Source organism: Trachemys scripta, chromosome 12 (genome assembly GCF_013100865.1).
Source record: "Trachemys scripta elegans isolate TJP31775 chromosome 12, CAS_Tse_1.0, whole genome shotgun sequence".
Taxonomy (NCBI): domain Eukaryota; kingdom Metazoa; phylum Chordata; order Testudines; family Emydidae; genus Trachemys; species Trachemys scripta.
The window spans coordinates 6849025-6861399 of NC_048309.1; the positions used below are offsets into that span (position 1 = coordinate 6849025).

Genomic DNA, 12375 nt, shown 5'->3' on the forward strand with positions numbered 1-12375 from the left:
GGGGGGGGGGGGGGGGGGGGGGGGGGGGGGGGGGGGGGGGGGGGGGGAGAGAGGGTGCAGGCAGGCCTTGGGCAAGTGTCTGGGGGTGTCCTGTTTTCTCTTTGGGAAATATGGTCACCCTACACGTGCTTAAAGCTGGGCACATGCTTAAGTACCTTCCTGCATCAGGGCCCCGAAGAATAGAATTTCACATTGGCTATTAATTCTCTCTCATTTAAACAGTCTAACTTTTCTTTTTGAGTAATGATTTCCCAATGTAGGTGCAGTGTATTTATCAGAAGAATACAAATAGCAAGATAAACTGCTACGAAAAGAAGCATTTGATTCACTGTTAAACCTCTCTTGCCATTATGCAATTGAAGCGAAGAGAGGAAAGTTTATGTCATAGGTGAAATTCTGCCACGAAAGTGACTGTTTGAAAATGGCATTATGAGGTTCCACACACATTATCTCTCAGTGACTCTACATAAGATTTATTCCGTTTACAAGTTAAAAAAGAAAAAGCCTGTTTTTCTAGCTGCCAGGCCTATAAACTCACTCTGGAATCTAAATGTCCAGTTGCGGTCTTTCTGGTTTGCATTAGCATTAGCAGAATCTCTATTTCTGAGAGTCAGATTAAAATCAAGATCAGTCTCCCACAGCTGTGCTCCCTCTGCATGGCTCCCCGGCCTTAATTTTTTAAAGGAAGAAGACATGATCAGTGGTTCTCAAACTGGGGTCGCCACTTGGGTAGGGAAAGCCCCTGGCGGGCCGGGCCGGTTTGTTTACCTGCCCCGTCCGCAGGTCTGGCCGATCGCGGCTCCCACTGGCTGCGGTTCGCCACTCCGGGCCAATGGGAGCTGCGGGAAGCGGTGGCCAGTAAGTCCCTCCGCCTGTGCCGCTTCCAGCGGCTCCCATTGGCCTGGAGCAGCGAACTGCGGCCAGTGGGAGCTGCGATCAGCCGGACCTGCGGACGGGGCAGGTAAACAAACCGGCCCGGCCCACCAGGGGCTTTCCCTACACAAGTGGTGACCCCAGTTTGAGAAACACTGATCTAGAATAAACCCATTCAGCAGATCTAATGAAGTAAAATAGTGCCATTTTTATACAGCCACTCCACTGACTATAATGACACTTTCATGGCTCTCATTTTTTCTTTCTGCTTTCATTTTCTCATTTAACTTTGGAACTGTCTTACTGACACCTCTACTAGAGTTTTCTGCAAGATGCTTTACAAAATAAAGCTGCATGGTATTGAAAATGACTGTTAAGTGGCAATTCTTTTAAATAGTCTAAGCCAGATCCTAATCTCCACTGAAGTCAGTGGAGTTACACTGGAGTCACACAGGTATAAGTAAAGCCTTGTCTAACATTTGAAAAATGAATAGGTTTAACCAAACCAATTTAATTAAACTGGTACAAATCCCTAATGTAGACTCACTTACACCAGTTTAACCCTTTCTCATATAGATTTTGCATAAGTCACTTACTGACACAAGTTAGTAGAAATAAGCATGGGTTAAGCTGATGTTAGTGTACCTGACTTAGCGGTTTGTACCAGTTTAACTTGATGTAGTTAAACCAGGGGACTTTTCTTGTATAGATGAGGCCTGAGATGAGAATCTGGCCCTTTTCCTTTCCCAGTACATTCCCTTTTTTTTTTCTTTTCCAACCAAACATCTTTTTCCCCCCCCTCCCGCCCAATTTTACTTTGAAATTTGAGGACATAAATAATGTATGTATTTCTAAGGTTTATTTCCCTTTTCTTGGAAGTTTAAAGAGCGAGCTTTTCAGAACAATAACTTATTAAACTGCTCAATTTCTGCCCAAGTGGCACATACAAAAAATCATCTTAGATTTCCTGTAGACTTCCTGATTTCAAAAATACTTAAACAAGATCAACCCCCCCTGTAAGTTCAGGTCCAGCCACAACAGTAGCACTTGTTGGTATAATAGGAAAATAAATGGTGTCCTGGAATTTTTAATATTGTGAACGAAGCCAGTTTTTTATCTTACACCATTCTGCAGGAACCCAATGGGCAGAAATGCAATTATTTGTAGACTCTTCCTTCATTACAGCGCTCACAGCTCTTTATTCTCTGTGCTCTGTGACAATGCTGAGAATGGGTATGAAGCATCCTGTTTTGGACCCAAGACTGGATGAGATGCTTCAAACCAGAAATTCTTTACAATTTACAGGTGAGGGGAAAAACCCAAGTGATTAGAGCTGGGCAAAACCCACTGTTTCATTTCACACAAACGCTTCCTTTTCAAAATCCCCACAGGTTTGTGCTGTCTCAGTGTCCCAAAATGAAATATCCTCGAAAGCCTCAAACGTGACCTTCTTTTGCATCAAATTGTGCGGTCATGAGTTTTGTGTGATTTTAATGCAAACCATAAACGGGCACAACTTTGCACAAAAGAGTGCAATGGGCTCCCTGCAGGTTTGCAAACCTTTCGACACACCTCTTCCAAGTTTCAAGGCTGTAACTAACCTAGGTGAGTTGTATGATTTCAAATTCTGTTGTAAACATTTTCTACAGCTATGAGATTTGATAATGGGCTCTTTAAATCTAGCAGACAACAGCCCAATGGCTGGAAGTTGAAGGTAGACAAGTTCAGAATAGGAACACAGCATACATTTTTAACAGTGAGGGTCATTAACTGTGGGGAAAATTTACCAAGGTCTGTGGTGGATTCTCCATCACTGGCAATTTTAAAATCAAGATTGGATGTTTTTCTAACAGATCTGCTCTAGTTCAAATGGGAATTATTTTGGGGCCATTCTCTGGCCTGCGTTACGCAGGAGGTCAGACTAGATGATCCCAGTGGTCTCTTCTGACCTTAGTATCTCTGAATGACACCTAAAAGGGACGGCTTTCACGTTTAGAGTGCTGGAGGCCGGGCATTCCAGAATAACCCTTATTATACCAAATCAAGGAGGTGCTGATTGTCCAAGCTACCATCATGAAAGAGCACCAGCCACATGAATCACATGGGACAAATTCTCCTCTCCGCCACCTCAATGTAAATGTGGAATAAGCACGGTGACTTCAGTTTGGTTACTCCACATTTACACCGGGGTAAAAGAGAGGAGACCTTGGCCCATTTACTTTGGGCTAAATTCTCTGCTGGTGTAAATCCACGGACGTTACGCCAGTAGAGGATGGAACCTTTTATTTTAGCTTGATGGTGGCTCTGAAGATTGATAACAGAGCTGTGTTTTAACTGCAGAAAGGTTATACTTGAAGAAGCAATGTTCTACTTACAGATGATCCTCTAGGTCCAGGCTCACCTCTCTCACCAGGGATACCGGCATCACCCTATCAACAATATCAAAACGTCATCGGTGCTGTTCTTCAAGCGGGATCTCCACCCTTCCCAACCCACTGTAAAACCATTATACAAATATATCATTCATGTCTCACATCACTGTCAGTTCATGGGTATCAGCTAGTTAATAAATTATAACAACAATACCTAGCTCTTATATAGCACTTGTCATTCATAGATCTCAAACTGCTTTACAAAGGAAGTCAGTATCATTAGCCCCATTTTACAGAATGGGAAACTGAGGCAGAGAGCAGTGAAGTGACTTGCTCCAGGTCACCCAGCAGGCCAATGGCAGAGCCAAGAATAGAACCCGGGTTTCCTGAGTCCCAGTCCAGTGTATTATCCTCTAGGGCACACCGCCTCCCTAAACTGCTTGGTTGACCCCACTGCAGCAGGGTAAGTAGTATTTGAGTTTCTAATGAACTGACATGTGACTTACGTCCCACATCCCACTCCCCAGATAAAATCACACATAATGTTTCTACATCCACAAGTGAAGGACTGTTTTGTCAGCCCGCATTACCATACGGTGTACCTATACTTTTTATATATCTTTGTATAAAAACCACATATACATATATATGCACGTGTGTGTGAGAGAGAGAAGTTCATATCATTTATTACGGATCTGCCAAGCTCAATTGTGCCAGAGAAGCAGCACATGAGCTCAAGCTTAGTGATGGAATTTAAGAGGCACTGAACAGAGTTCGTGATATATGTAAGATGTGGAGATACCTACAGGGATACCGGGCTCTCCCGATGGACCTGCCTCTCCCATCTCTCCAGGACTACCCTGTAGTGGGGAAAACAAACAGTCAATTGGGCGGAACTTCATAGTCACTTCTGTAACGTCTCTACCAACCAGCTGGAAGGAAAAGGATGAAATTAAAGTCTTGCTGGGGAAATGAGATAACAAAACGTGCTAAAAGACAGCAATAAAACTCCAAGAAGAGAAGAATTCTTATAATATATAAAACTATAGGATAGTTATGCTAAAGTGTACATGCTGGGACTTCCAAAATATTATGGAACACCATAAGTGGGAGGAATTTCCTCCTGACCTCAGCCAGTGATCAGTGTACACCCTGAAGCATGAGGATTAGTAGCCTTTGTATACAGTACATAATAATGAGGCTGATGCTAGATAGAAGATTGAAAGGGAGGGAAAGTCGGAAAAAATACACTTTAATGAGTAATTTTATGATGAGTTGCCTCAATCTGTTTCAGATTTTCTTTCATCAAACATTGCTGAGAGCCAGCCTGGTGTCTCAAAGTGTAGGAATGAAATGCATTGTTGTAAAGATTCCTTGTAGCTTATCTTGAAGGGGACTGTTGATGCAGATTTACTGAGAGTGCCATTTTACACATATTGTGTGGCAGCCATGTCAAGTCTCGTGACTTCAGGGCGAAAGTTTGGCAGCAGAGAGGCAAATTCCAAAATTCTGCCACTGGGATGGTTATCAGAGGTCCGTTGGCGGTCTTTGGAATTGAAGCAGACTGTCTAAAGAAACTTGAGGGATCTTCCCACGACTAAACCCCCTGCACTGGATATTTACTCATTGGAGACTGGACTGCGCATTTTATACTTTTGCATTTCAATTTCCTGAAATACCCATCAAAGTGAGATCTTCAAAAATCCTTTTGAGAAACACCTGAGAAGGTACAATGTGCAGAGTGAGCAGAATATCCACATTGTGTCACCTCAACAGGTGACTCAAGCAGGTCAGTTTTAAAAAGAAATGCAGGCCCTGATCCCCAAGGACGCAATCCTGTAAATATTTATGCACGTGTTTTCAGTCCTTTAAGTTCAGTGAGACCATTCTGGTGCTCAAAATTAAGCGCGTGTGTAAGTGTTGCCAGATTGGGCCTAAAACTGCAGTGCACTAAGATGACACACACAATAGTTTCCCAGTGAAAACTCATCCTTCACTTACTAGTTCACCCTTTGGACCCTTGTGACCTGGTCTTCCTGGTAGCCCCTGAAAAAAAAAAAAAATCACAATAACAGAAATTGTGCAGTTTGTAGAAAGTAACATTTACTGTCTGATTAAATATATATGGGCATTTAGAATCACAGGACATATGTTTCTATTACAGACATTTTTCCATGTGAAAATAATGGGAGAAATTACCATCTAGTTCATTATCCAGAGTGCTACCCATACACTTCCCACTGACGAAAATGGGAAAGAAAGGCGAACATGAAAAATACAATAATAGTAGTTTGTAGTTATATAGCACCTTTAATTCAACAATACTCAACAAGCTTTACAAAGCAGGGGAGGGGTACGTATTTTGATCCCCATTTTACTGATGAAGAAATTGGAGACCAGAGATGTTAAATAATTTGGCCAACAATGTCTTAGAGTAAGTCAGCGTTAGGAATACTGTAGACTCTGCTCTCCTGACTTCCAAGCCTTAGCCCCTTAGGCTAAGGGATAAATGTCATTATGATGCTAACATTTTTCCTCTTTGTTTTCTTTCTGAAATATTAGGGGACACACTAACACCATGGCGACTTGCCTAGGGTTTCAGCCGCTCCATTGTGGTGGCACTGGGGCAGGAGGTCTGCCATTTTCAATTGAGTCACTTCACACTGACACAGCTGTGACTGACACGAGAATCTGGAGTGTTACTAGTTGATTATCGCCAACTGCAGGGGACAGAATCACTTTATCTTCTCCTAAAGCCCCAACAAAGTCTTTTGGCTGCAACTGGATTGGATCAGATCATTTCTCTTTAACCATGTTTCTATCTGTATTGCCATGGTTGACTGTGCGAATATCCCAGATTGTTTCCAGTCTGTATAATATACTGTGCACAGACATCTGGCGTTCCACGTTGCACCATGAGAAGAGAGTCTTATTCATGGGCTTAAAGGTTTGAGAGACACGGTGAGACAAGAGGTTAGATTTTGAAAGACATCTAGGCACCTCCCAGTGTGAATTAGATGCCTCAGTGCCTTCCAAAATCTGGCCCAAGGTGAGAAATAGCTGTTCTTGTGTCCTCCATCTCAGTCAAATGATAGAGAAGTATCACTCCTGCATTGGGCAAGATGTTCCAACCCCTTTATGGCAACAATACTGTGATACTCACAGGAAGTCCGTTTGGCCCCTTCTCTCCAGGAGGACCGAAGCGGGCAGCGTCACCCTGTAAACAGTGATAGGTTAAGATGGACAATTGACTGATCTGATGCTATTCACATTAGTCAGGGGCGACTCTTCCGCAAACAGACGTTTTCCAGGCAGACTTTATTTCCCATCCACCCAATATTTGTAGAATCCAGAATCGCTTGTAATCTTGTGACTTTAGAAAAGCCCCTTTGGATGAATTAATCCTGTGTATACCCTCTTGGAAAATCTGTGCTCATTTTTATTATTATACCACACAGTGGGTCGCTAAACATTCCAACATTTAAGTTCAATGTTCAAAGTAGGACATTTTGGATCGGATTCTCCGTTCACAAGCCAGCTTCAAGCCAGTGCATCTCCACTGATTTCAGTGAGTTACTCCTGATTTACATGGCTGTTCGCGAGATCAGAATCACGCCTTAGAACATTATTAGGCTCTATAAAAGTTTAAATCACACTGGCATAAATAAAGAAAAAAACTCCCCTGAAATCAATAAAGTTACATTGATGCAAAGTGAGTGTAAGCGAGAGCAGAATCAGGCCTTTGCGTACATTCCTGGACAAAGATTCGAAGGGGAGTGCACCTGTCAAAATTCACCGGTTGTGTCTGCAAAAACCACATGCAGGAACAAATTGGCATTTGAAGGTGCAAAATGGGTAATTGCAATGCCTGTGTGCACACAAAGGATGAGATTCCAAAAGCACCTAGAGGAAGTAGGCACCCAACTCCCATTGACTGTTTTAGGTGTTTTTGAAAACCCTACCCACAGCTTCTAATTTCTCACTTGTGAAGGCTGTTGCTTTTCCCCAGGACCAATAGGTGTATTTCCATGAGATCACCTGCCAAGGTCTCCTTCAGAAATCGGAACCTCACAGTTACATGTCTAACCCTCTGGCACTTAACAGCACTTTCCTTGTAAGTGATGAGAACAAAAGGATGTCTCCACCAACAGCCCTGAAAGGACATTGACCTTTTATTGTAAAGAGACCCCTTATATTGCAAGTTTCACCACAAATAAGTGGCTTTAGAATTAGTCATTGTGTAATAAGGATCTGTCACTTAACCCTGGTAATACCAGCTAATTCTGTTCATTATGTCACATAATCTTTGGGTTTAATTTCTTGTTGGCATTTCCCCAGGGTGATCAGTGTGAACTATCTTCCTCTTTTGCCTGAGTGACACTACAGGAAATCTTTCTCTTGAGCCCAAGTCTTTCAAGCTTTGCTTTTTCTCCAGGAAAGCCTATACCCGGATACGGTGGATGACAGCAATTGAAATCTTTCTGTGTGGTGTTGAAATAGGATTTTACAAACCTTCTCACCATCGAGTCCAGGTGTTCCATCTCGTCCATCTTTGCCAGGCATGCCCTGAATAAGCGCACAATGCAGAATAAGATTGTGACACAGACACCATTGATTGCCAAGTCTCATGCAAAGATTCAGAAACATATAAGGATCAGTCCTTTAGTGTTGAATTATAAAGTCCCCCAAAAGTATTAGGCTATGTCTACACTACCGCCAGATCGACACTCTGGCAATCGATGCACCAGGGGTTGATTTAGCGGGTCTAGTGAAGACCCGCTAAATCGATGGCAGAGCGCTCTCCGGTTGACCCCAGTACTCCACCCGGAATGAGAAGAGTAAGGTAAGTCGACGGGAGACAGCGCGGCGTAGACACCGCAGTAAGTCGACGGGAGACAGCGCGGCGTAGACACCTCAGTAAGTCGACCTAAGCTACATGGACTGCGTAACTTAGGTTGACTTACCGCGGAAATGTAGACATAGCCTTAATGAGCAATAATTCCTATGACTCCACCACTGGTTATAGGTTTCACTAACTCTGGATATGATGTTGCAGATCATCTATTCTTAACCACAATATAAATTCTAGAGCATAAAAATACAGCCCAGATTCTAATTTCAGAGAACACAGCACTAACAAATTCCACAAACACATATACTTCAGTTACCCAATGTCATCGTTACCGTCCAATATATTTTAAATGTTAAGCCGGAACCAGTAAATGATTTGATAATATTAAATTTCAGGGTTACACTTTCAAATGCATCCTCTAAATTTAGCCCTGTGACGTTTTAAGTCTGCAGACCTTTCCGTTTAGACAGCCAACTGCAGAAATGCTGCTTGGGAATTAAATTGTAGGTGTAACTGTACGGTCAGATTGTGCAGCCTGCACTCCTGTTAGGATACATCAAGCAAATAGTCCCATCAACTGCAATGTGCCAAATTAACGAATGGGCCAAATTCCAAACTTACTGAGGTCAAAGGGAAATTTGCCACTGACTTCTACAGAACCAGCTCTGGGCTTGAACATGAGTATAGATTGCATAAACTGACTCTCAGTGTCCAGGTTCAGACAACTTTGAAAATGTAGCCCTTGATGTGGAGACTACATCAAACAGAAACAACGTAAGCTCTTCTAACATTTGCTGTATTGTAAAGTCATGAAGCAATGAACACAGAGACTTGTAATTTTAAAATCTGACTTACAGGTTCTCCTATGGGTCCACCGGTCCCTGGTGATCCTTTTGGTCCAGGTCTACCCTAGAAACACACAAGTCATTTATCATCCAGTGCTGGAAATATCCAGAGAAACAGCCTTTAGGTAAAAGCATTAAATAAATTCAACATTCACATTTTAACAGGATAGGTTCATTTCATTCAGTTTGTGATTGACCTTGAGCGATCCACAGATGGATAACTAGCTCATTTAGAGCCTGAGCCCAGCGGAAGATGTGTGCTCATCACGTCTCAGCATCAGCAGCCTGACCCAAATGAGCAAACTCCCATTGACACCAATGGCTGTTGAATCAAGCCCCGAGCCCGTAGGCTCACACTTTTAAAGGTATTTATATGTTGCTCTACTTAGTGTTCTAAGGCCTAAGTGACTTAGATGGCTAGGCATTTAGCGGCCTAAGTCCAATTGATTTTCAGTGAGACACAGGTTTCTTAGTCACTTTTGAAAATGGGATGTAGCTGAGTAGGTCATTTAGACCTTGCAATACTTAGCGACAGAACGCCAAGACACCATTACAAATCTGAGCCTTAAAGCTCAGCTTTCTCAGAATGGCTGGGAAAATATCCCTGCTTTCCTCCCACTCACTTGAGCTCTGCTTGATGGGAAATATCAAGGATTAAATAACTAGTCTGACTAATGGAGCAAGTAGAAGGATTAGGAGGAGTATAGAAATCTTGCTAAACTCTACTCTTCTTCCAACCTGAACTTCAGACAAAAAGATACAACAAATGATTGAACTGTGTACAAGGTAATAGCCTGTCGAAAGATCTGACCTATGACCAGATATAACACATGCACAAATGCACTATTTTCCATGAAGAAAACTTGCAAAAGTTTGTTTCTAAAGATCTTTCCTAGATTTGTTTTAAGAGCAGCAATAATATTTTTAACACTCTGATTCATAGAAATAATAACTACCACTACTTAGCATTTATCCAGTGATTTTCATTCACAGACCCGGAAGTGATTTATAAGGATTAATAGGTATCATCATCCCCATTTTACAAATTGGGAAACTGAGGCACAGAGCGATTAAGTAACTTGCCCAAGGCCACCCAGAGAATTGAGAGCAGAACTGGGAACAGAACTATCTTCCATCTCCTGATCAGTAGCAGTTGCTACATAAAGACATTTCAGAAGGATTTCTTGCAAGATTAAGTTGACATGGGACCTGGATCAAGGTCATAACATCTCACACTGGAAGGTAACTGCAGTGTTCTGAGACCCCTTTGGAGCACAGGGTTGAGTTAAACAGATCCAAGGATTCTCCTTGAATCCATCTGTGTGTCTCCCACCCAGAAGTGCCTCTCATCCAGGGGCATGAAGGTTGTCAGTTTCTAACCTACCTTGAGAATTTTTCCTTCTGCCAGCAAAGCGACACAAATAGAATGAAAGAGGCAATCCTTAATACAACTGTGAACTAGACTTCATGTTCAATATTTTAGTAGGCAAGTGTTTTATTGCACTTACAGTATCCCCTTTGGGCCCTCTGAACCCTTGAGGCCCTCTGTCTCCTCGGTCTCCCTGGAATGATAAAAGAAAACCCATTAACCATCTCCGTCTTGATGACCAACACTAAGATGGGGAATTAGCCATGCCAGGCATGCCCACGTTTCCCTAGGAGTGCTGCTATGCTTTCACAGATACAATCTCTAATACTGTGCAGATGGGTGGATTGCATTTGGGGCTCAGGCAGTGATCCCACAGGGTAGGGACACGCTTTCCCAAGTACCCTCTTTGTTAAATACGGTGGTGAGGGGGGAGGGAAACTTCACCTGTACCGCTTGGATCCTGATTGCAGTAGTTTAATGCCTGCTGTGTGGGAAAGTGACAAGACCTGAATTTAGTTCACTTAGGATGAATTTTCCCAGTGTAGTGGACCAGCCGCAGTCCCACTACTTGGGGGGTGGGTGGCTGCAAAGCAAATGGGCTAAGGGACTCTGCATCCACCATGCAACATAGAACTGGGCTCCATATAAACCACAGTGGAGGAGAGGCTTGGTGGCAGGGCAGGCAGGGTGGATGGTGTGGTTACTGGGTCCACAATCCAATGACTCAAGTGTCCCTAAGTCTTAAAACAGGAACCTATAATTGGGCGGTATAGCGAGACTGGAGAACTGTCCACAGGAAGGTGTGTGGATTCTGTCCCCCAGCCCCAAGCCCATCACAGTTCTGTACAAATCCCATTCACTCAGGATTTGTTCAAAAGGATGTGTAATTGCATCTTTGGCACAGAGCAGAATATTTTACCTTGGGGAAAAATGGTCTTCTGGGATGGGAGCTAAACATGGATCTGGCCAAGAGGAGGGAACCGCAGGAGAGCAGACGTGGAGCTTGCTCAGCCTCCTCTTACCAAGCGGAACATCTCCCCGTGTAGAAGGTGTGAACAAAGCACATAAAAGGGGAGCCCGCATCTGCTGAAGTGTGTGTGTGGGGGGAAAGGTGGACAAGGAAGAACTATGGGAGGTGTTGAACCTACGAGGGCCAGAATGAGAACTTGTCGGTGGTTGGGGGAGGACAGCATGAAATCTGGGGCAGGGGAGATGATGTAGCTCTGGGGGCGTGGAAATAAGGGGCTGAGGAAGATGGGAACAATCCAAAATCAGATGGGAGAGGTACCAGTGGGAACCAGGAAGGTTTTTATGGAAATACAATTGCGTGTGCACAGTAAGCACTGCGCTGATGCAACACACGTGTTTTTTCTGGTGAGGGAACGGGGCGGTTCTGTTGTTCACTGGCAGTGGAAGGTTTGGCCTGGTGAAAGCAAGCATTAGGCATCAATAGTGACATTAGAGGCCATGGCCATGAGGATTCAAAGGAAATAAAGTAAGAATGGATACATACTGCTTTCCCTGGAGGTCCTGGGAGTCCTGGTGGCCCTCTGAAACCAATAGGTCCCTAAAAACAATAAGACAGCATTAAAATGCGGCCATCTGGACTCTTCTGGACCAGACAACCTAGCCACACCCCTAGCTGAATTATTTTTAGAAAGCAAGAAAGCACATGCATGTCAATGGAAAGTTGCAACATGCTCCTTAATAACTGTTAGGATCTTAATAGACTCCAGCAGAGGAACTTGGTCTAAACCAGCAGGTTTTCACTCTGGGTCTCCTTGCTGTTATCTCCTCACCAGACTCATAACACTCACAGCTGTGAAGCCTTGGTAACGTACTTGGCCCTACAGAAGGACATGGCATCTTCAAACTCAGCTGTTAACCCCTGAGCTAATGTCCAGGCACACCCGAAGAAGACCATGCTGGTCAGTCACCATTGTTCAGTAAGGGCTTGATCCTACTCTCACTGAAGTCAGTGGTACAGGATTGGACACCGTAGGACATCAATGTTCATGATTCCCCCCCCCCCCCCCCCGCCATATTCTAAAAAATCTTTGTCCT

General features: G+C 43.5%; 1 protein-coding gene across 1 annotated transcript in view; it reads right to left on the reverse strand.

Moving 5' to 3' along the window:
- COL9A3 (collagen type IX alpha 3 chain) overlaps positions 1-12375 on the reverse strand; it is a 70931-nt gene that overhangs the window by 21793 nt on the left and 36763 nt on the right. Inside the window, exons 15-22 of the mRNA XM_034787738.1 lie at positions 11825-11878; positions 10451-10504; positions 8953-9006; positions 7758-7811; positions 6409-6462; positions 5247-5291; positions 4052-4105; positions 3249-3302 (exon numbers count right to left, since the gene is read on the reverse strand). Of these exons, the coding sequence (XP_034643629.1) occupies positions 3249-3302; positions 4052-4105; positions 5247-5291; positions 6409-6462; positions 7758-7811; positions 8953-9006; positions 10451-10504; positions 11825-11878 (423 nt within the window). The remainder of the gene's footprint in view (positions 1-3248; positions 3303-4051; positions 4106-5246; positions 5292-6408; positions 6463-7757; positions 7812-8952; positions 9007-10450; positions 10505-11824; positions 11879-12375) is intronic.